Source organism: Giraffa tippelskirchi, chromosome 10 (assembly GCF_054371585.1).
Source record: "Giraffa tippelskirchi isolate mGirTip1 chromosome 10, T2T-mGirTip1v1.2.pri, whole genome shotgun sequence".
Classification (NCBI taxonomy): Eukaryota; Metazoa; Chordata; class Mammalia; order Artiodactyla; family Giraffidae; genus Giraffa; species Giraffa tippelskirchi.
The window spans coordinates 149,246,859-149,271,814 of NC_137284.1; the positions used below are offsets into that span (position 1 = coordinate 149,246,859).

A 24,956-nucleotide genomic window follows, 5' to 3' on the forward strand; every position below is an offset into this window, starting at 1 on the left:
TCCCCTGGTGGCTAAGATGGTAAAGAATCTGTGTGCAATGCAGGAGACCTGAGTTTGAACCCTGAGTCGGGATGCCTTGGAGAAAGGAATGGCTATCCTGTCTAGTATTCTTGCCTGGAGAATTCCATGGATGGAGGAGCCTGGCGGGCAAGTCTATGGGGTCACAAAGAATGGGACGTGACTGAGCGACTAACACTTTCACTTTTTTTTCAATACCATCCAATATATTTTATTTAGCTTGTGGTCTTTCTGCCTCTGTTAGAATAGAAGCATTTGAGGACAGATTTATTTCTATCTATTTTGTTAATGAAGAATCCAAAGCATCTGGCATATAATGGGGACTCAATTAATATTTGTTGCATAAATGGATTGCTGACTATATTGGTCTTCAATAACCTAAATCAATACTCTTTCCTCTGCAGAATCTTACCAGTAATCTAGATGAAGACTCTAAATAAAACCACAAATGACCCAAGGCAGAAATCACAGACCCCTGAAAAAAGGCTAAAATCCCCTGAGTAAACACAGATGTTGGCGTGAACGTAAATAGTTCACCCTTAACAGGAACAAATGTGAAGTTCTGCTTTTAATTTCCCAAACTCAGCTTCTCAAGTTTAATAAGAGAAAAACTTGGCTTAACAGCCATTTTCACTGACTACATATACCCAAAATTAATAAACAAAATATGGTCAGATGAGACCTGACAGTCCCTCTGAATAAGAGCATTACAAATTGGAATTCATTCAGAAGAACATGGTGAGACATCTGTAATTCACGACCATCAGAGAGAAATATACATTCTGGTCCAATTAAGGCCAAAAGCTCCGTGGTGTCTGTGACTCCACTCTCCCTCTCACACCAAACATTCATTAGGAAACTGCTGCTTACCTACAGAATATGTTCTTTTAAAACATAAAACAGATAAATCCTTCTCCAGGCCCCCATTACATGCAGAGGAAAATCCCAAGACCTTACAGTGACCGACCAGGGCCCGGTATAATCCCCTCCTCCCCTCTCTGATTTCTGCCTCCCCCACTTACCTCCCCCCAACCCACCCCACCCCACCCCACCCCACCCCACCCCACCCCCCATGCTTAGTCGCTTCAGTCGCATCTGACTCTTTGCGACCCCATGGACTGTAACCTCCCAGGTTCCTCTGTCCAGGGGAATTCTTGCCTGGGATTCTCCAGGCAAGAATACTGGAGTGGGTTGCCATGCCCTCCTCCAGGGGATCTTCCTGACCCAGGGATTGAACCCATGTCTTCTGTATTGCAGGCGGATTCTTTACCCAACTGAGCCACCTGGGAATCCCTGATTTCCTCCCTACTCTTACTCTATTTGCTTTCTCTGCTTCAATTGCACTGGTTTCCAGGCTGATTCTCAACCCCTCAGGCAAGCAGGACAGCCTTCCAGCAAGCCCCATCACCTCTTCTCAGCCAGCGCCACCAAGAAGCTCCCCCATACTGCACGAAGCCTCAGCTAGCCTGCCCTTGTCACCATGAGACGACATTCTTTCCTTTCCCAGAAAACCCTTTCTTCTCTCTAGACACTGCTTCCTTACGTCCTACCTCCTGCTCAGCTATCCCACTGACCATTTAAACCCTGATCTCTCCCTCTTGGAAATTCTGAGAGCATCTAAACAAGACCTTTCTTAGAATACAGCTACACCCATTCATTTACTGAGCATACGATTGCTCTTATGTTACAAGGACAGAGATGAATGATTGCAACACAGCTCACATGGACCACTAAGCCAAAAATATTTACTATCTTGATCTTTATAGAAAGAATTTGCCAAAGCATTTTTTGTTACCACCCATTATTTCTCAACCCTGCAATTTGTGGTTAAAAATGTGACCTCACGGGTCAGGCAGACCTGTTTTGGAGTCTATTTCTTCACTTACGAGGTGTTTGGTCTTGGGAAAGTTACTTGTCCTTTTGAGGATCTCAGAGCATTTCTGAGAGTAGTAAATAAAATAAGCACTGCCTGATATAGAGTAACTACTCAACATATTTCAGCTATTATTATTATGCGTCATATTTGGTGCCATTCCAGACCAGGGAAAGGGCTTCACCAAGTCACAGAATTATCCATTGGTAGAGTCTGACTCAGCTTTCAAGTCCAAGGACAATTACACATCTTAAAAGCTTCTCTGGTGGCTCAGTGGTAAAGAATTTGCCTGTTCAATGCAGGTGATATGAATTCCATCCCTAGGTCAGGAAGATCCCTTGGAGAAGGAAATGGCAACCCACTCCAGCATTCTTACATTGGAAATCCCATGGACAGAGGAGACTGGCGGGCTACAGTCCACGGTGTTGCAAAAGAGTCAGACATGACTTAATAACTAAACAACAACAAGTGGGGAGAGATAGGATTATACAATATATGTAAAGGAATATGTGCGTATAAAGGGTGATGACTTTAGAAATTCATAAGCCTTCTAAATTTTTAAATGTGAATGTCACTACTGAGATGGATGAAACTGGAGCCCATTATACAGAGTGAAGTAAGCCAGAAAGAAAAACAACAATACAGTATACTAATGCATATATATGGAATCTGAAAGATGGTAACGATAACCCTATATGCGAGACAGAATAAGAGACGCAGATGCATGGAACAATTTTATGGACTCTGAGGGAGAAGGTGAGGGTGGGACGTTCTGGGAGAATGGCATTGAGACATGTGTATTGTCATATGTGAAACAGAGCACCATTCCATGTTCGATGCATGTGACAAGGGCTCAGGGCCGGGGCAATGGGATGATCCAGAAGGATGAGAGGGGGAGGGAGGTGGGTGGGGGGTTCGGGAAGGGGAACACATGTAAACCCATGGCTGATTCTTGTCAATGTATGGCAAAAACTATTACAATATTGTAAAGTAATTAGTCCCCAACTAAAATAAATAAATTTATAAAAAAAAAAAAAAAAAAAATGTGAATGTCAATGTTGGCATTCTTACACCCTTCAAAAAGTACTACCAGGCCACGGTTCTGGAATTTACACGAAGTTGTTTGTTGCCAGGAATTTTCTAGCAACCCCAACTACGAGGGCTTGGGGCTCTGTCTCATCTGAGTCAAGAGAAAGACTGGGCAGAAGGCTCTTGGGGACTAGCCCACTTGAGGGAATACCCTAGGGATTTTTTTTTTGTTTTGTGTTTTGTGGGGTTTTTTGGTTGGTTTTTTGCAATGATTAAGCACACAGATGCTGAAGCCACAGTTCAAATCCTAGCTCCAACAACCTAGCAGCTATAGCACCTTGAGTGAGATCCTTAATTTTTGGGTCTCAGTTTGCCTACCAACAAAACAGGGACCGACCGCATGGTCTGTTCTCCTCATGGAACTGCTTGAGGATCAAATCAACTCTTACATTTAAAGGGCTTAGAAAAATGCTTAGCACAGTTTAAAGTCTTCTTAGGCAATAACTACATTCCAGTCCCCGTGTTTACAATTTCCTTCTTCAAATTCTATAGATAGTTCAGATTTGCCAAAGCCACAAATTCCTCCAAGGCAGAGAAATGATCCACAAATTACTAAGAAAAGAAACCCAGTGATGAGCAAGACTGCCCTGAAGCTTCACAGAGGCTGGAGGGCATCTAATGTTCTAGATGCTTCCTCTTACATTGGGATGTGTCCACCTAGGATTTCAAAGTTCACAGTCCTGAGTACGGTCAGAGTGGACTTTGGTTAGTGGAGCGCGTTTGGTTCACAGCCCCGTGCTCTGATGTATCAGAATCGGTACCACGAAGCCCATGGTGTGGCTGACAGACCCCGGGGGTGTCAGGGATGAGCTCTTGATGAAGCACATCTGGAACACCAGGACACGGAACACTGGAACCACCTAGACAAGCGAAGGCTCCTGCCCACCACACCGCATCTCACTCTAGTGAACCCTAGGCTGTATGTCCAGCTCCTCAAGTCACAGCGCTCCGGATAACCCGGCAAATAGTCTAGGGGTCATGACAAAGGAAAAGCAGTTCTTGATCAGATAGTACTTTCTATGTAGATTTTAATACTCAGCAAAAGGCCCTGGAGGTAGCCAGACATATGCCCGAGGGTCTGCTCCCTGGTGCCCCAGCTCTCAGTGTAAGCGCTGAGGGCTTCTGCGGAAGGCCCAGATGTTGGGGGACATCTAGTCCCACACCCCTTCCCGAGGGAGCTATGTCCACATGTGTCCCCCCAGAGGGCAGATGCTCCGCTAGCACCCCACCTGGGAGAATTCCTACCCTGCTCTCCTCACCATGGTTGGGCGTCCTGTCAGCTCCCCCACTTTCTGGCTCAGCAATCTGCGTTCCTCTTGGAACTGACTGTCCAGGGCTGGAGAAAGTGTCCTCACCAGCCCAAAGATCATGTGGCTTTGCAGGAAGTCCCTGTGGAGAGAAAAGAGACTGATGATATACCCCCAGGCTCTGGGAAAGCCACCAGAAAACCCTCCCTTTGTATGTGCGTGTGTGTTAGTCTCTCAGTCATGCCCGACTCTTTGCCACCCCATGGATTGCAGCCCACCAGGCTCCTCTGTCCATGGGATTTTCCAAGCAAGGATACTGGAGTGGGTTGCCATTTCCTTCTCCAGGGGATCTTCCCAACCCAGGGATCGAATCTGGGTCTCCTGCACTGCAGGTAGATTCTTTACCATCTGAGCTACAAGGGAAACCTTATTTATAGAGAATAACTACTCGACATGTGAACACGTCAAGAAGAGCTTTTCTTTTTTTCTTTTTTACCCTAATTTAAAAACACTTCATTGTGAAAAAAATTCCAAAATGATTGGCATAGTAACATCAAAGCTCATGGATCACAGATCACTTTAAACATTAAAATAATACTGAAAAAGGGTGAGACATCATGAGAATCACCCAGATGTGACTCAGAGACATGAAGTGAGCAAACATTATTGGAAAAATGGTGCCCCCAGGCTTGCTTGACACAGGGTTGCCACAAACCTTTAATTTGTTAAAACAAACAAACAACAACAACAAAAACAGTATATACAAAGTGAAATACAGCAAAGCAAAATTAAATGAGCTCTGCCTGTAATACGTTATCAACTATAGTCGCCATATTGTATTGCGTTGGCCAGAAGGTTCATTCAGGTTTTTCCATCATTGCTGTTGTTCTGTCGCTCAGCCGTGTCGACCCTTTGTGACCCCATGGTCTGCAGCACACCAGGCTTCCCTGTCCATCACTATCTCCCAGAATTTGCTCAAAGTCATGGCCACTGAATGAATGATGCCATCCAATCATCTCATCCTCTGTTGCCCCCTTCTCCTCCTGCCCTAAATCTTTCCCATTGTATCTTACAGAAAAACCAGAACAAACCTTTTAGCCCACCCAATACACTGGATCTTCAGACTTTGTTCATCTTATAACTGAAAGTTAGCACCCTTTCACCAACCTTTCTCTACTTCTCCGAGCTTTAGTCTTTGGCAACCACTGTTCAAAACTTTTGTCTGTTTTAGGAAGAGTTTTTCTATCCTGGTGGCTCAGATTCACCTGTAATGCAGGAGACCCGGGTTTGATCCCTGGGTCAGGAAGATCCTCTGGAGCGGGAAATGGCTACCCACCCCAGTATTATTGCCTGCAGAATCCCAGGACAGAGGAGCCTGGCGGGCTACGGTCCACGGGGTCACAAAGAGTTAGACATGACTGAGTGACTAACACTAACGCTTGGTGTGGGTTGGCTTGGTGGTGGAGAATGACGGAAGAAAGAACCAGATGGAGAGGGAGTCCTCTCAAGTCACAGTAGGGAGAAGGCTGGACTTCAATTTAACAAAACAGATTCAAGTACTTCCACAACCAAGACACCTCAGCTCCTCTTCAGAGGCATCTTCTAAGATCACCAAAGCTGGGACCCAGGACCTTTCTCTGCCCCACTGGCAACTTTCTCACTGGGTTTGACTTTTCTCTTTACACAGATCGGTTTACACCTGTGTGAATGGTTGTTTGCTTCCCTCTGAAGGAGCTTCTAGATGTTGCTGCAACTGAGTAACTATGAAGAAGGGCTTTGAGCCCAAGGTCCCAGGAGGAAGCCACTGTATCCAAGGGGTGGCCACACAGTCTCAGGGCCAGCAGTGAGCCCCAACACGGAGCCTTACCCTCCCTCTCCCGACCTTCAAGGTCCATCAGGTCCATCAAGACCTTCCTGATCTTTCCCACAAGGGGCCCAGAATCCTCGAATACAGCTGAGGAGCAGCCTTTCCCCAGCTTTCCCTCAGCTGCTGACAAGACACAAATGCCGCAACTGTCCTCTGCTCCATTCAATACATCCTGTGTCTTGCTGGTTACTCGGATCCCTCGTTTCGTCTGTGTTTTCCCTACCTATGCCCTCCAAGCCCCTCTTCCTGTTTCCTCCCTGCCCTCCTAGGCTGTCCATCCCACCCACTCCCTGCCCTCACACAGCCCTAGATTGTTGCCATCTTCCTGCAAGGCCCTTACTAGCCTGCCTCCCCCAGTGTCCTTTGTCTCTGAGACCTCCAGGTCCTCAGACCTTCTTTCCATCACCACCCCTGATGTGAGGCAAACCTGTGCTTCAAGAGATCCTTCTCAAGCAGTTGCGACATGTTTTTCAAATACTCCAGGTCATGGACTGCGACACGATATGAGGGGCTCAGGGACATCGGTGTGAATGTCGCTTGCAAGCAGGACAACCAGTCGATGGCAGGGGCCACTCTCTTAAAGGAGAGAGACAGAGGTTGAGGGGGGACAGGAAAAGAGGGGGGGTTCCCCTCCCTCGGGATAGAAGAGGGAGTGGGAAGGGGGGTGGTTGGGGAAAGGATGGAGTCAGGAAAGTTAGGGGGTGGACTAAGAATTAAGGAAGTGAGGAGAAAGAAGACATGAAGATCAAGAAAGTTTGGGAGCAAAACCCTCATGCCCATCTTGCCCCAGTCCCTGGCTCAAGGCACCTGTAGCTGGTCAATCGTGACCATCTCGAAGACCTTGCCCTGGGTCCGCTGCTGTTCCCCAGGCCTCAGGATCTGGTTCAGCTGTGAGTTAATGAAGATGGAAAAGGAAGCGTGCTGTTGCAGTTTGCTTGGGTCTCCTCCCAGCAAGGTTGCCAGGTGATTCAGGTAATTCAGGTATTCCCGCAGGATCTGCGGGAAAGGCAACCTCAGTCACAGCCACCATCAACCCCTGCCTTTCTTCAGCATCAGAGGTCAGGACCTTGGTCCCTGGCACCATCTTACCTGGGCATAGTTCGGTTCCTGCTTTTGCTTGAGGAGAACGTCAAGCTCTGGCTGGTCTATCTGGACACAAGAGAGGCTGAGAGAAGTGGGGAATGTGGAGGAAGGAGAGGCCAGGGGTGGGGCTATGGAGATGGGCCAGGGCCAGGAAGGGGGACCCAGGAAATGAACTGCAGGGGGCCAAGAGGAGGAGCGGGAGAGCCAGAAAAGAGAGAGACTGGGGCTAAAGGACAAGGGGAAGAGTACAAACATGCAAATGTACAAAGAGGGTATTTCAACCAGTTGGGGGTTCTCAGCGAGAGGCATAATAACCCATGTCCTGTAGGGAACTGTTGCCTGTGCCAGGGCCAGGTCTAAGATAAATGGTGTGAGATGCCCATATTGGGTGCATATAGTCAGGACACAGAAGCAACCTAAACGTCCACCGACAGAGGAATGGATAAAGAAGATGTGGTACATACATACGATGGAATATTACTCAGCCACGAAAAAGGAATGGAATTGGATCATCTGTAGTGATGTAGATGGACCTAGAGTCTGTCATACAGAGTGAAGTAAATCAGAAAGAAAAAAAAATATCATCTATGAACACATATATATGGAATCTAGAAAACTGTTACAGATGAATCTGTTTTCAGGGCAGGAACAGAGACGCAGACATAGAGAACGGACATGTGGATACTGGTGGGGAAGGGGGAAGGGGAGGATGGGACAAATAGAGAGACTGGGACTGACATAAATACACTACCTTACGTAATATAGATAGCTATTGGGCACCTGCTGTATAGCACAGGGAGCTCATCTCGGTGCTCTGTGACGACCTATAGGAGTGGGATGCGGGCCATGGGAGGGAGGCTCAAGGGGGAGGGGATGTATGTATACATTCAGCTGATTCACTTTGTTGTACAGCAGAAATTAACACAACATTGTAAAGCAATGTTAAAAAAAGGTACTGAAAAAAAGAGAGGTGTCATAAAAAAAGAGAGGTGCTGAAAACTCAGTCATCAAGATCAATCATATGTTCATTGAAATTTTTAAAATCTAAATTAATGCTTTAAAAAAAACCCATACAGAATGCAATAGTAAAACTTCGCTCATCATGCATTTCCCCCTAAAATCCACAATGTATTTTTGAGCATTTTTTAAAATCATAGATATCTCCCCAAAAGTCTGCAATAGAGTTTTGATCCATTTTGGGAAGGAAAAAAATTTTTTTTTAATTCACAGTGAACAAAAATGTGATATTTTGTTCATTGTAGGTTTTTGCATTGATTTTGACATTTTAAAATGGAGGCCTGGCGTGCTGTGGTTCATGGGGTCACAAAGAGTTGGACACGACTGAGTGACTGAACTGAACTGACATTTTAAAAAGTATTTATTGAAATACTATTTGATTAGTGAGTTTTTGGTACCCTCTTAAATTCTGCACCCCAGGAAAATAGCCCACTGCCCTCATTGCCTCACCCTAGTTCTGGCACTGGTGTGTCCTTATCTCTGTCCTGAAGATTTTTTCTCCCATGTTTTTGGCTTGTCTTATCTGACTTCAATCCCATACTTCTAACTGGCACTATAAACTTTTCTGCTATCTTGAAAAAAGCTTTCACTTGACTCTTGTCACATTTCATGTCCAAACTTTAAAAAACTAAACGTCATCTATGCGTCTACTTCAACTTCCCTCCCTCCAAACTCCATACAAGCTGAATCCATTTTCATGATTGTTTTGACATTATGTCTAGAAAATCAAACCAGCGAATCCTAAAGGAAATCAACCCTGCTTATTCACTGGAAGGACTAGGGCTGAAGCTGAAGCTCTAATACTTTGGCCACCTGATGGGAAGAGCCGACTCATTGGAAAAGACCCTGATACTGGGAAAGATTGAGGGCAGGAGAAGAAGGGAGCAAGAGAAGATGAGATGGTTGGATGGCATCATCGACTCGATGGACATGAGTTTAAGCAAACTCTGGAAGATGGGGAAGGACAGGGAAGCCTGGTGTGCTGCAGTTCATGAGGTCTCAAAGAGTTGGACAAGACCTAGTGACTGAACAACAGCAACTAGGAGGTTTCCAATGGCGTCTCCTCATTCCTTACTTTTCTGAGCTCAGAAGTCTCTGGAATCAAAGATTACTCTTCCTCCCCTGGAGGAGAACTGGCCTCTCCCCTGCTCTTTGTGACTCAGTGGAACTGGTTTGACTCCCACTTCCTGGCCTTCTTCCTCCTCTCTGGCCCCACCTCATTGGGGTGTCCCTCTTCAAGTCATTTTCTCCACCTGCATTTCCCCCTCAGAGACCATTTAGTCTCAATGTAACAGGAGCCACCCTCCTTCCATTCACACCAAACCTACTCTGTGGGGTCCTTTTCTAATTTCTCCACTTCTTTTATTGATATTCAGTCAGTCACCAGGTCCTCTCCGATCACTATGGACCACCAGTCACCACTAGGGTGAAGTTGTCTACATCCTCACGCCTGGCCCCAATTTCCATTTCTGTCACAATCATCTCTGTTTGGAATCAAGGTTGCTCATCTCGATTCCTCAGCACCTCCAGGTTGACCTCAAAAACCTCTGACTCTATCTGGGCATTATGTAAAACCATCACATTTGAAAGGCCTTCATAGCTCTTTTTTTCTTTTTTTTCCCCCTTTTATGTCAAAAGTTATCACCTTGATCTGATGTTGTAGCCTGGGAATAGTCAGGTTCAACCTCATGTCTTCAGCTTTACTTTTGCCTCCCACCGCACCCCTCCGCACCCCACTCCAACCCCAAATCCTCTGTTCAACAGACCAGCCTCCTCGCCGACCCGCAGAGGGGTCACACTGTTCCTGGCTCCTCCCTAATCTCAGGACTTCCCCACAGCCCTTTTAAGCCCCTTTAGCTTCACTGTCACCTGGGTGAATCAGCCAGGCTTCAGGGCTCAGCCCACGTTCTCCCTTCTGTGCTTCTCCTTAACCATTTCAGATCTTAACTAATTTCCCAAGGCCGCACCAGTTACACTCCTCAGCACACCCTGTAGACCTGAACTTGAGAATACCTCACAAGGATTATCAGTTGTTGTATATTCATGCTGGTGTAATTTTGTGGAATTTTGGAAAGTAGGGGCCAAATATATAGCATCACACTGCCTTCCACGATACCAATGCCTCCAAGGTTTTAATTTGTTAACCCACTCAACAAACACCTGGCATGGGCCTCTAGCTGCCTGGCCCTGTGCCAGGTCCCAAGGACCAGAGATGAATAAAGTGTGAGCCTGTCCTTAAGAGGCTTAGTCTTCAACACAGGGTTCAAGGCTGAGAGCACGTGGAATGGGAAGACAGAGAGGTCCACCTTCATCGCAGGCAGGGGGTCAGTGAAGACATCCTGGAAAGGATAGTCATCAAAACCAAAATGTGAAAAATAGGAATTTTCCAGACTGAGTGTGCAAATTGAGGAGTGGTGTTGCAGGCAAAGGGAACCAGGTATGCAAAGAACCGAGAACTGTCCTTGAAGCTATAAGTGAGCAAACTTGCCTTGGGGCATAAGGAGAAGATAAGGCTGGAGGAGTTTGTAAGAGGGAGACTTGCAAGGCTTCCTTAAGGATTAAGAACTGGATCCTGATGACCCAGTGAGCCATTTAAGGCATTTAAACAGAGACGATAGCATAATTAGCTCTTGGTTTAAAAAGCTCCCTCTGGGGAAACTGAAAAGTAAATAAGAGAGGAGCAGTACAGGCCACAGGGGGAAGGAGCCCAGTGTCCCAGGGGTGATTCAGATAAGCAACAAGGAAGACCAGAAAGACTGTCTTCCCAGAACTGGCCCTGCTGCTCTCTTCCCTAATCCCACCTCAAGTCCCTGGCTCCAACATTAATTAATGTCCCTAAAGATAATGGTGTGGTCCCTCACCTAGAGCCAGACATCCTGGAATGTGAAGTCAGGTAGGCCTTAGAAAGCATCACTACCAACAAAGCTAGTGGAGGTGATAGAAATCCTGCTGAGCTATTTAAAATCCTAAAAGATGAGGCCATTTAAGTGCTGCCCTCAGTATGTCAGCAAGTTTGGAAAACTCAGAAGTGGCCACAGGACTGGAAAAGGTCAGTTTTCATTCCAATCCCAAAGAAGGGCAATGTCAAAGAATGTTCAAACTACTGCACAATTGTGCTTATTTCACATGATAGCTAGGTAATTCTTAAAATTCTTCAAGCTAGGCTTGAACAGTACGAGAACCCAGAACTTCCAGATGTACAATCTGGATTTAGAAAAGGCAGAGAAATCAGACATCAAATTGCAAACATTCATTGGGTCATAGAGAAAGCAAGAGAATTCCAGAAAAACATCTACTTCTGCTTCATTGACTATGGTAAAGTCTTTGATGGTGTGGATCACAATAAACTGTGGAAAATTCTCAGAGATGGGAATATCAGACCACCTAACCTGTCTCCTGAGAAACCTGTATGCAAGTCAAGAAGCAACAGTTAGAACCTTACATGGAACGACTGACTGGTTCAAAATTGGGAAAGGAATACATCAAGGCTATATATTGTCACCCTGCTCATTTAACTTGTGTGCAGAGTACATCATGCGAAATGCTGGACTGAATGAATCACAGGCTGAAATCAAATTGCCGGGAGAAATATCGATAACCTCAGACATGCAGATGATACCACTCTAATGGCAGAAACTGAAGAGGAACTAAAGAGCCTCTTGGTGAGGGTAAAAGAGGAGAGTAAAAAAGCTGGCTTAAAAATCAATATTCAAGAAACTAAGATCATGGCATCTGGCTCCATCACTTCATGGGATATAGAAAGGGAAAAAGTGGAAACAATGACAGGTTTTATTTTCTTGGGCTCCAAAATCACTGTGGACAGTGACTCCAGCCACAAAAGACACTTGCTCCTTGGAAGAAAAGCTCTGCCAAACCTAGATAGTGTATTAAAAAAGAGAGACATCACTTTGCCAACAAAGGTCTAATATTGTCAAAGCTATGGTTTTTCCAGTAGTCATGTATGGATGTGAGAGTTGAACAATAAAGAAGGCTGAGTGCTGAAGAACTGACACTTTTGAATTGTAGTGCTGAGGATTCTTGAGAGTCCCTTGGACAGCAAGGAGATCAAACCTATCAACCCTAAAGGAAATCAACCCTGAATATTCATCAGAAGGATGGTGTTGAAGCTGAAGCTCCAATACCTTGGCCACCTGATGGGAAGAGCTGACTCATTGGAAAAGACCCTGATGCTGGGAAAGATTGAGCCCAGGAGAAGGGGTCGACAGAGGATGACATAGTTGGACAGCATCACTGATTTAATGGACATGAGTTTGAGCAAACTCCAGGAGATAGTGAAGGACAGGGAAGCTTGACGTGCTGCAGTCCATGGGGTCTCCAAGAATCGGACAGGACATAGTGACTGAGCAACAACAACAACAAAGTTAAGCTGCTTTCCTGGACTGCACATTTTTTTGTCTAAGAACAAATTTGAGGCAGGCCTGCATTTTTCCCAGCACATCCCTCACCTGGATGACTGGCAGGTATGGAGGGGTGGGAAGAGGTTGCAAATAGGCTCTGAAGAATGGGAAGTAATCATATTGACTCATCAGAAGGCTCAGAGTTTGGTTAAAATCTACCGGAGTCCAGTTACTGGAGATCGGCCAGCCGCCAAGCTGGGAAGAAAAGAAACAGCACTCAGCACAGGGATACAGTCTCTCAGACCACATCCCTCACCACCATTGCTACATCCTGACTTCTGCCCTGAGTCCCCCGCCCCTTCTAGGGCTCCACCTCTGTCCCCCTTTTCCCGCCCTCAGCCAGGGTATTGATGTGTCTAAAGGTCACTGCCAAGTCCGCCTCCCTCCCAAACCCCTAGGAAAGAGATCCATCCTCTATGGAGAAGAAACAATGGCAGCCCTGAGCACACATTGTTCTTGTGTGCTTTCTGCATCCAGAAAAGTAGATGTGCCCATCTCACCTCCTCAATAACTTGTCTGAGGGGACTAGCCCCTGCTGCCTCAATGGCACCCATGTTCATGCAGGAGCTGTAGAATTCGAAGGCTTTCTCCTCCCCAGGGGCCAGGCCCCAGGAACCTGGGGTTTCTAGAAAGGAAGCCGGGGAGAATTAAAGGGGTGAGGCAGCTTGGAAACAAGCAGGGAAAGTGGGAGACAGAAAGGTTATAGGAAAGGAAGGGAGGATTCCCAGGGAAAAGGAGGGAAAGGGAGGAACACAGGGATGAGGGTGAGGGGAACAACTTTTTTTCTTTTTCGCTCTGCTGGGTCCGTGAGGTGTGTAGGCTTCTTTAGTTGCCCCGTGGCACGTGAGATGTTGGCTCCCCAACCAGGGATCGAACCCACATTCCCTGCATTGGGAAGCAGATTCTTCACCACCAGGCAAGTCTGAGCTGGATCAATTTGATGGGAGAATAAGAGCACGGAGAAGACAATGAAGAAGATAAAGGAAAGGTGAGGAAATTCCCTGGTAAGGACTCTGCATTCTCACAGCCAAGGGCCTGGGTTCAATCCTTGGTTTGGGGGGTGGGTGTGACTAAGATAGATCCCATATCCCACAAGCCGAGTGGAATGGCCACTATAAACAAAAACAAAAAAAACAAAAAAAAAAAGGAAAGCAAATGTGAGAAAGGCAATAAAGAGGAAGAGACAAGGTTGTGGGGGGAAGAGATGGAATAACTGAAGCATGGAAAAAGCAGAAAGAGTAGAAACGAGAGGTAAGAGGGAGATGGACGAAGGAATTAGAAAAATCGGGGACATCAGAGAACTTTCGAGGGATTTGGAGCAGACGAGCATGAGGAAGGGTTTGACAAAGGCAAGAAACCGGTACGGGCTCCGCTACTCTGGACTCTCCCCTCTCTCTGACCCCAGGAGACAAACACACACATGACAATTACCCAGAAACACAGCACTGGAACCCTCCACCCTCTCCTATCTAATCCCACTCACTCAGGCCCCCAGTATCTTTCTGTTCTATCGTGGGCCACAGAATCTGTCTGAAGGGTACGTTTTCCTTTTATCTCTGTACCTTACCTGAAAGCCTGGCCCTCTGCTATGTGGGGAATACCCACCTCCACTCTTTCCCATCAAAAGAAGGAGGGCAAAGGGATACATTTATCTCTTCCAAATTCTGACTGATACCGTCAACAGGTTCCCTGGGCTCCCTGATAGGGAAAATGCATCTCTTTGGTTACATTCTCATTCCTCAGTCCTCATCACCATCCACCAACATCCTGGGAACATCTTCCCAGGTGGCCTGGGTTCCTGCCTCATGGTTCGCCTCTCAGTTCTTTTCAACAGAACCACCATCTACAGAAATCTTCCTACCTCCAGGCTTTTTAACTTCGTCCTCCCCTTCCTCCAGCATGTCTTTTGTGTCCCTCTGTACTCCTTCCCTTGCACACAACCAGATAAAGCCCCTCATCATTTCTCACCCACTCTGCCCCTTCTTTCCTCCCACCATCATCTCCAGTCACCCATCTCCAGCACTGCAGTTTCAGCTTCTTCCACTTCAACTGGCACGCCATGGTCCAAGGTTTCAGGGAGGACAGGAGATAACAGTGAGAGCGGGGATCTGGGGAATGATGGGAGTGAGAGGGTAACACCCACAAGGGAGCATTAGGGGACGAGAAGGATTTGAAGGCTGGAGAAGGAGGGCGATGGGGAGAAGGATTAAAGTGCAATAGGTATTGAGGAGACGCCAGTGTGGGAAGACATCTGGCACACGGTAGAAACTGAACATTTAAGGGAGATAACACAGATATCTGTGGACGGGTGGGTAAGGTGAGGGGATAGGGACTAGGTAAAGAAACGAGGATGAGAGGGACCAGAAGAAATGGAAGAGAGGCAGTATCTGCCGTGAAATGTATGGCGATGGAGAAGCAAGCCGGGCAGTTCCCTAGGAGCCAGCCGGGCATGGTACAAACTGGCTGTTCCCCAGCCACACAAGCTTGGGAGGGACAGTAGTGATCATTCCAGGCTCCGCGGCACCTACAGCAAGAGAACCTTCCATCCTGATTCCCTCACCCAGTATTCTTCGAACTCGGCGCTTATTCTCCTCTTCAAGAGCCTGAAAAGGACTGCCAGTCCTGTTGGTGTTTCCACAGGCGAAGCTAAAGAAATCAGTGCAGGGGGCCACACTGGTGTTCCCAGAGGCCAGGTAGAGATCCAGGAGGTCCTGACACACAGACGTCTTGCAAGGGGCTGTGGGGAAAAGCTCAGAGCTGCAAAAGAGGAAGTGATGAGGACTCCCCCCAAGGGGCTAAGCAAAGCAGTGTCTGGTTAGGGAAAGCGACAGAGACCCTGAGGAGGAGGAAATGGTCTGACTGATGGGCAGGAGAGGGATTCACGGGGCACGAGGCTGGGAACTCGGGGTCCCCAGGGGTCAGCATGCATGGTGGGTCTCGGGAGGGTGGGAGGGTGCCTGGGGAGTGGGTTGGGGGGGATCTAGGATCTCACTTACAAGGGCCACAGCCCTGGAAGACGTAGCCCCAAAGCAGCAGAGAAACACCAGAGATTAGACTGAAGAGCAAAAGGGTCTTTAGCGCCCGCACGGTCTTTGGCCACCATCCATCCTGTGCGGTGGGCAGCTCCTCTTCTGGAGATCTCTGTGCCGAGAACCAGGAAATAAAAAACACACGATGGAGAGAATTGGGGTGGATGAGGGAGGGGGAAAGAAGGAAGAAGGAACAGCTAGTTGGTGCTGGGTCCCCCTGTTACAGAGATGACGCCCTTATTCTCTGAACCCAGTCTTTTTTGGACCCCTGGGAGCTGGAAGGGTTGTCAGAACTCTGCCCTGCTAGTTGGTGCTGAGACCCCCTGGTACAGAGATAACGCCCCTCATTCTCCTGAACCCAGCCTTCTTTGGACCCCTGGAAGCTGGAAGGGCTGTCAGAAGGCTGCCTTGCGCACTTACCTCGCGTCTCCTGCGTGTCCCCGATCCACTCGCTTGCTCAGTCCGCATGGCTCTCCCCACTGACTCTTTGTCTCCACGCTCCCGAACTGGATGAGGAGGAGGCAGGACAGAGAAGGGGGTACATCAGGAAGGGGGTACATCACAGAGAGTTATATCAGGTCATTTTGAGACCTCCTGCCCCCCTACTTCCCCCCCCCACATGTATGTTCATCCCAGGGCAGGGCTCCTAGGTGGGCTTCAGAATGAACCTCTCTTCCTGAGGTCCCCCCTCTCTCCCTCTCCCATCACCTGCCTATCCTCCCCAGTTCCTACTCTCCAAGTCCCACATCCCTCCTCTCTGGTGGGGGATGCACACACACACACACACACACACACACACACACACACACACACCAGCCAGCCAGCCAGCTCCACCTCCCACCCTAGGCATCTGACTCCCAAAGGGGGATGCACACCACACACACACACACACACACACACACACACACACACCAGCCAGCCAGCCAGCTCCACCTCCCACCCTAGGCATCTGACTCCCAAAGGGGGATGCACACCACACACACACACACACACACACACACACACACACACACACACGCCAGCCAGCCAGCTCCACCTCCCACCCTAGGCATCTGACTCCCAAAGGGAATGGCCTTCTCCAGGGGACTTGCCGTCTGGCTGGCTGTCTCTCTTGTTCTCAGAATCCGTCCTGCTTCTGCTCTAGATGCTAAGTCTGAGGACAGGGATTCAGGAAACAGCCTCGCTCTGACCCCCACCCCAGTTCCTTTTTCCTGAAGAAAGGGCGCATGTGCCACCCGCAGTCCCTGTCCCCAAACACATGCTACTGGCCTCTGGGTGGAGCCTGTTTATCGGTCTGGAGACACCCCAGCCTCTCCTGGCTCCTTTATCTCAGCCTCTCAGGGGAGGCAAAGGGAGGCAGTCTCCATTCCCCAAGCAATCCTGCCCTGGGTGGCTCCTCTTGCCTTGCTCTGTGCCTCTGCTCACAGAGTTTCTTTATTTCTGGAATATTCTTTCTTCTCTCCTTTCTAATATGATGGAAACATCTTGAGCCTTTTAATTTTCAGGTCAAATGTCCCCTCCCCTGGGTGGTCTGCCAGCTCCATGCCCATTCCCCCTGCTCCCAAGCATGCTTGATGGCTTCCCTGGGAGTATCACAGCCCTGCAGGTTGCAGGCAGAACAGTCCAGGAAAAAGAGCAACAAGCTAGGAGATCCTAATCTGCTCATTACTAGCCCTGTGACACTGAATGACCACTTAAACTCTCAGGCAGGTAAGTTTCACCATTTGGAAAATGAGGATGATATTTCCCTTTGAATACCTCACCCAGTCTCACGCCTTCCACAAAGAATGAAGTGTGGACAAAGAACGTTGCCTGTCACACCAGTAAGCAAAGGATCCTTCAGCCATCAAGCCATCAGCCACAGCAGCTGCCCCAGTGGTACATGCTGAAAGGATTCAGGATGGAGGAAAAACAGGATACTGGCCCTAGATAATACAGTACATATCAAAGGAATAATGTCAATAAGTCCTGATGACTGCATCTTCCCATACCTAGAAAACCGCTAAAGTCATGAACTTGAGATGTATGGTTTTTCTTTAATTAGCAGTAATCTTTTGATGGGCTTCCCAGGTGGCTCAGTGGTAAAGAATCCACCTGCAATGCAGGAGACCTGGGTTCAATCCCTGGGTCGGGAAGATCCACTGGAGAAAGAATGGCTACCCACTCCAGTATTCTTGTCTGGAGAATTCTATGGACAGAGGAGGCTGGTGAACTACAGTCCATAGGGTCACAATGAGTCAGACACAACTGGGCGACTAACATACTTCTGATTCTACTACCCTTTTTGTTTTTGCAAAAACTCTTATATAACCTGGCTCCTCCATTACGTCTTTGGAACAGTCCTTCAGAGCTATCTAAGAGGCTGTACCCTGGACTTACGTCCTCATTAAGTCCACCAGATAAAACATAATTCTTAACTTTTAAGTTGTGCATTTTTTTCCAGTTGAGAGAGGCATGAGTGTCCCTTTTGTGCTGTTACCCAGTTGCCTTGTATGGCAAGCCACTTCAGTATTCTTGCCTGGAGAATCCCATGCAGAGAGGACCCATGCACATAGGGTCACAAATAGTCCAACATGACTGAAGTGACTTTGCAAACTTGTATATCGTCTCTCTATTCATTACAAACTCTTTGGTAATAGGAACAAAGTTCCTTTCTCTTTCACACCCTCATAAGATATTTCATAAATATTTGTAGGAATAAACTATATTCTAAACCAGAAATTCTCTTTCCCACATTATACTGAGTCCTCACCTGGGATCTTAGCACATTTCTGAAAGAAAGTATTTCACCACCATTCTTTGTTTTCCCATCTCAGGTAAAATGGGATTCACTAGGACAGTCACACTAATGATACCTCGGCAGTATTTCCCAACCAGTACTCTGTTATGGTGCATTTGTTGGGATGTGGGTGCAGATGGTGACTGCAGCCAGGAAATTAAAAGACGCTTACTCCTTGGGAGGAAAGTTATGACCAACCTAGACAGCCTATTAAAAAGCAGAGACATTACTTTGCCAACAAAGGTCTGTCAGTCAAGTCTATGGTTTTTCCAGTAGTCACATATGGATGTGAGGGTTGGACTATGATGAAAGCTGAACGCAGAAGAATTGATGCTTTTGAACTGTGGTCTTGGAGAAGACTCTTGAGAGTCCCTTGGACTGCAAGGAGATCCAACCAATCCATCCTAAAGGAGATCAGCCCTGGGTGTTCATTGGAAGGACTGATGTTGAAGCTGAAACTCCAATACTTTGGCCACCTGATGCGAAGAGTTGACTCACTGGAAAAGACCCTTGTGCTGGGAAGGATTGGGGGCAGGGGGAGAAGGGGACAACAGAGGATGAGATGGCTGGATGGCATCACCGACTCGATGGACATGGGTTTGCGTGGACTTAGGGAGTTAGTGATGGACAGGGAGGCCTGGCGTGCTGCGGTTCATGGGGTCGCAAAGAGTCGGACATGACTGAGCGGCTGAACTGAACTGAACTGAACTGAGTAAGGACGGATGGCTCCATGGCTGGAGATGAGGAATAAAGCTCCTATGCTGACGGACACCATATTGTAAAGCATCATGAAAGCTTGAAGAAAAGTCACGTTAGAAAAAAAGGGACCAAAGGCTTTTGAGGAAGAGTATGACATGATGAAAATAATCCCTACAAATGGCTGGTGCTGGGGTTCTGGATTGATAAAAGACAAGAGAAACAGTGCTGGTTCTATGGAACAGGAGTGATATAGAGAGGCCTGGCCCTGGGTGAGGGCAGAGGGGAGAACACATGGAAAGAAAACATTTACAGAGGAAAACAGAGTCATGGAAACAAATTAAATGGGGGGTGGGGTGGGGTGGGAGTCAGTGGATAGCAGCCACAGATGAGCTTCCCCGTTTTTTTTCTGGATGTCTAAGAGAACAGTGATCCACTGAGTTGATTCTTAAAATTACATCTGTCTACATTAGGGGGCTTCCCAGGTGTCTCAGTGGTGAAGAATTAGCCTGCCAATGCAAGCAGACGCAGGAGATGCAGGTTCAATTCTTGGGTTGGGAAGATCCCCTGGAGGAGGAAATTGCAACCCACTGCTGTACGCTTGCCTGGAAAATCCCACAGACAGAGGAGCCTGGCAGGCTATAGTCTGTGGGGACACACACAGTCAGATGACTGAATGACTGAGCACATCTGCAGAACAGTCAGGCCAGCAGGTTAAGGATTGAGAGCCAAACGATGACGCAGAACTTTGAGAGGTTTTGGTCTGTTTGGACACAAATCCACCATGCTTTCTCTGTTTCCTTCCATTCCCCCAAAAGTCCAATTCTCTATGGATGGACTTCTAGCTTCTTTCACACCTACCCCTCCTCCCCGATCCTTTTCCACCAACCGAGTCCTCCGGGCTGCAGTTTCTCGAGGAAATGATAACAAGGACAATTCAGATTAGATAAGAGCAAGCTGAGGCACAAGCCTGCCCTATAACTAGCCCTGTAAACAGCCACCGTGGCCTGGGCTTAGGCTTCGGGCCAACCTCAGAGATAAGGCTGCCAGGCCACCCCTCCCCACCCTGCTGCCTTAGTGAAGGCGGAGAAGCCTCTGTTCTGGCTGCCTCCCTGGAGCCTGAAGCACCTTATCTTCCACGTTTCCTCATCAACCGGCATCCACACCTCCCCAACCACGCCCAGTCCCTCCACACCCCCAGTGAACTCCAAGGCAAGGCGGCTCCAGCTCACAACCAACCCAAGGCCCAGGGAGCAGACGCATGCTTATCTTCGCTGACACTGCCTCCGGATTGCTTTCATGGTTCTGTCCATTTCAATCCCAGGATCTTTTGTTTGATACCATAATGATGTCAAAAATCATAGCAGCCAAGTTCAAAACACAGTTTTTACTGAGTACTTCCTACCGTTTAGGGGCAACAATAAATGATTTGTTTCCATATATGTTTCCATTCAGTCTTTGCAGTAATTCCATGAGGGAGATAAGATCTTTTTTCCCTCTCATCTTATAGATGAAAAAACTGAGTTACATGGAAGTACAGTAAACTTCGGTGAGTTCAGTTCAGTCGCTCAGTTGTCTCCAACTCTTTGTGACCTCATGGACTGCAGCATGCCAGACCTCCCTGTTCATTACTAACTCCCAGAGTTTACTCAAACTCATGTCCATTGAGTCAGTGATGCCATCCAACCATGTTATCCTCTGTCGTTCCCCTCTCCTCCTGCTCTCAATCTTTCCCAACATCAGGGTCTTTTCAAATGAGTCAGTTCTTCACATCAGGTGGCCAAAATATTGGAGCTTCAGCTTCAGCATCAGTTCTTCCAATGAATATTCAGGACTGATTTCCTTTAGGATGGATCTCCTTGCAGTCCAAGGGACTCTCAAAACTCTTCTCCAACACCACAGTTCAAAAGCATCAATTCTTCAGTGCTCAGATTTCTTTATAGTCCAGCTCTCATATCCATACATAACTAATGGAAAAACCAGGGCCTTGACTAGATGGATCTTTGTTGGCAAAGTAATGTCTCTGCTTTTTAATATGCTGTCTAGGTTGGTCATAAATTTTCTTCCAAGAAGAAAAAAGTGAAAGTGAAGTCGCTCAGTCATGTCTGACTCTTTGCAACCCCATGGACTGTAGCCTACCAGGCTCCTCAGTCCATGGGATTTTCCAGGCAAGAATACTGGAGTGGGTTGCCATTTTCTTCTCCAGGGGATCTGCCCGACCCAGGCATCGAACCCGGGTCTCCCGCATTGTAGGCAGTGTCTTTTAATTCCATAGCTGCAGTCACCACCTGCAGTGATTTTGGAGCCCCCCAAAATAAAGTCTGCCACTGTTTCCTCATCTATTTCATATGAAGTGATGGGACCAGATGCCAGTTTTCTGAATGTTGAGTTTTAAGCCAACTTTTTCACTCTCCTCTTTCACCTTCATCAAGAGGCTCTTTAGTTCTTCTCCTTCTGCCATAAGGGTGGTATCATCTGCATATCTGAGGTTATTGATATTTCTCCTGGCAATCTTGATTCCAGCTTGTGTTTCTTCCAGCCCAGCGTTTCTCATGATGTGCTCTGCATATACGTTAAACAAGCAGGGTGACAATATACAGCCTTGACGTACTCCTTTTCCTATTTGGAACCAGTCTGTTGTTCTATGTCCAGTTCTAATGTTGCTTCCTGACCTGCATACAGATTTCTCAAGAGGCAGGTCAGGTGGTCTGGTATTCCCATCTCTTTCAGAATTTTCCACAGTTTATTGTGATCCACACAGTCAAAGGCTTTGGCATAGTCAATAAAGCAGAAATGGATGTTTTTCTGGAACTCTCTTGCTTTTTCGATGATCCTTTCGATGATCTCTTGCTTTTTCAATTGCACTGGCAATTTGAACTCTGGTTCCTCTGCTTTTTCTAAAACCAGCTTGAACATCTGGAAGTTCACAGTTTATGTATTGCTGAAGGCTGGCTTGGAGAATTTTGAGCATTACTTTACTAGCGTGGGAGATGAGTGCAATTGTGCGGTAGTTTGAGCATTCTTTGCCATTGCCTTTCTTTGGGATTGGAATGAAAACTGACCTTTTCCAGTCCTGTGGTCACTGCTGAATTTTACATATTTGCTGACATATTGAGTGCAGCACTTTCACAGCATCATCTTTTAGGATTTGAAATAGCTCAACTGGAATTCCATCACCTCCACTAGCTTTGTTCATAGTGATGCTTCCTAAGGCCCACTTGACTTCACATTCCAGGATGTCTGGCTCTAGGTGAGTGATCACACCATCGTGATTATCTGGGTCATGAAGGTCTTTTTTGTATAGTTCTCCTGTGTATTCTTGCCACCTTTTCTTAATATCTTCTGCTTCTGTTAGGTCCATACCATTTCTGTCCTTTACTGAGCCCATCTTTGCATGAAATATTCCCTTGGTATCTCTAATTTTCTTGAAGAGGTCTCTAGTCTTTCCCATTCTATTGCTTTCCTCTATTTCTTTGCATTGATCACTGAGGAAGTCTTTCTTATTTCTCCTCACTATTCTTTGGAACTCTGCATTCAAATAGGTATATCTTTCCTTTTCTCCTTTGCTTTTGGCTTCTCTTCTTTTCACAGCTATTTGTAAGGCCTCCTCAGACAGCCATTTTGCTTTACTGCATTTCTTTTTCTTGGGGATGGTCTTGATTCCTGTCTCCTGTACAGTGTCACGAACCTCCGTCCATAGTTCAGCAGGCACTCTGTCTATCAGATCTAGTCCCTTAACTCTATTGCTCACTTCCACTGTAAAATTGTAAGGGACCTACCAAGTGGGAGAGTTCACTTTCAGTGTCCTATCTTCTTGCCTTTTCATACTGTTCATAGGGTTCTCAAGGCAAGAATACTGAAGTGGTTTGCCATTCCCTTCTCCAGTACAGTAAACTTACCCAGAGTCATAAAGTCAATAATTATCAGAGCTGGGAATGGAACCAAAGCCTTAACAATAAGTCTCTCAGTCACTAAGATTTAGTGTTTGGAAATCTCTTCCTAGTGAGTCTTTTGTCTAAACTCTTTGAACTATCTCTCCTTGCTAACTTGACTTTGTTCTGTGACTGCCTTGAGGGGTGTTATTCTCCAAACACTCAAACATCTAATCTCCCGTTTGGAAAACTGTGGTCTTTGTTGTGTGTCTGCAATCAGCCACCATCCACAAAGGTTAAAGTATCAAAATCAAGTATGTGCCACTTGTCTACATATGGTGGCACTCTCAGGTGCACCCATTGGTGGCAATTATCTTCTACGACTGCTTGATTTTGGTGCTAACAGCTAAGATGCTACCTCCTAAGGGGCAATAAACCTGTTTCTGAATGAGCCAGAGAAAGCCTTGATGTTATAGGCAATGCCTATAACAGGAGGAGTTTGATAAGACAAGGAAGAAACACATTCCTAGATCAGTTCGGGGCATTCTAACTGCTCTTTCAAAGAAAGCCATTACTGAGAGCTGAGGATCACATTTGGTAAAGAAGAATTTATGGCTTTTAAAACAATTTAAGTGGCAAGTAGATGGAATGCTCTTACTAGTTTAATTTGCATGCTTACTTTTTCTTTTATAGGTATGATTAGAATAGATAGCTTTCCTGATAGCTCAGTTGGTAAAGAATCCACCTGCAATGCAGGAGACCCCCGTTCAATTCCTGGGTCAGGAAGATCTGCTAGAGAAGGGATAGACTACCCACTCCAGTATTCTTTGGCTTCCCTGGTGGCTCAGCTGGTAAAGACTCTGCCTACAATGCAGAAGACCTGGGTTCGATCCCTGGGATGGGAAGATCACCTGGCTACTCAATCCATCATTCTGGCCTGGAGAATTCCATGGACTGTATAGTCCGTGGGGTCACAAAGAGTCAGACATGACTGAGCAACTTTCACTTTCACTTTTCACTTTAGAATACATAATCCCTGTTCAAATAAAATAGTAAATCAACCAAAAATATATTTAACAGTAATAGTTTGGTTGGTATTGAATATGGCAAAAACTTGAAGGTAACACCCCAAAGCCTGAAGTTTGTAACAATGTAAGTTGACACATCTCAAAAGGGGGATCCTCATCCTCACTTTTCTTGGTATCTACTACAAACTACCATTCTCTTTGGGCTTCCCAGTGGCACTAGTGGTAAAGAATCTGCCTCCCAGTGCAGGAGACAAAAGAGACGCAGGTTCGATCCCTGGGTCGGGACGATCCCCTGGAGGAGGAAATGGCAACCCATGCCAATATTCTTGCCCAGAGAATCCCATGGACACAGGACCCTGGCGGGCTCCATCCATGGGGTTGCAAAGAGTCGGACACAACTGAAGTGACTTAGCATGCACGTACCATTCTCTTCCTCACAATTCAACAGGTGTCCAGGGCAATGCTCTGGACACAGGAGACTCTAATCAACACAAGTTTCAATTCAATATATGTGTCCTCAAAAAGAATTTGCATAAGATCTTGCTAAGGCTACTGTCTTAGTCAACTAACGCCATAATAATGCCTGGTAACAAATCATGCAAAATTCAGTGGTTGCAAAAACAAGCATTTATTCTCATATTCAAAGACCTGTGTGTCTCCACTGATATAAACCATGTTCATCTGTGCTTTGAGCTGCATTTGGGATGGGCCTGGATCTAGGCTATATGTTTCTGTAAGTCTGCTGCATATGTGTTTCTTCCAGGGCCTAGGCTGAAGGGGCAGAAGCTAAGCAAGCCAAGTTTTCCCATAAAGAATCACTAGAGTGCAAGGTTCAAGCCAAACCATGCAAGCAATTAAGACTCGGGCATCCCAAGTGGCTCAGTGGTAAAAAATCTGCCTGAAATGCAGGAGATGCAGTTCAATCCATAGGTTGGGAAGA

General features: G+C 46.7%; 1 protein-coding gene across 1 annotated transcript in view; it reads right to left on the reverse strand.

Moving 5' to 3' along the window:
• Positions 1–24,956, reverse strand: part of KEL (Kell metallo-endopeptidase (Kell blood group)) — a 138,330-nt gene that overhangs the window by 9,278 nt on the left and 104,096 nt on the right. The window contains exons 3-12 of the mRNA XM_081534435.1: positions 17,405–17,566; positions 16,062–16,147; positions 15,609–15,753; positions 15,173–15,349; positions 13,113–13,237; positions 12,661–12,807; positions 7,184–7,243; positions 6,902–7,090; positions 6,522–6,670; positions 4,240–4,369 (exon numbers count right to left, since the gene is read on the reverse strand). Coding sequence (XP_081390561.1) covers positions 4,240–4,369; positions 6,522–6,670; positions 6,902–7,090; positions 7,184–7,243; positions 12,661–12,807; positions 13,113–13,237; positions 15,173–15,349; positions 15,609–15,753; positions 16,062–16,109 — 1,170 coding nt within the window. The 5' untranslated portion in view covers positions 16,110–16,147; positions 17,405–17,566. The remainder of the gene's footprint in view (positions 1–4,239; positions 4,370–6,521; positions 6,671–6,901; positions 7,091–7,183; positions 7,244–12,660; positions 12,808–13,112; positions 13,238–15,172; positions 15,350–15,608; positions 15,754–16,061; positions 16,148–17,404; positions 17,567–24,956) is intronic.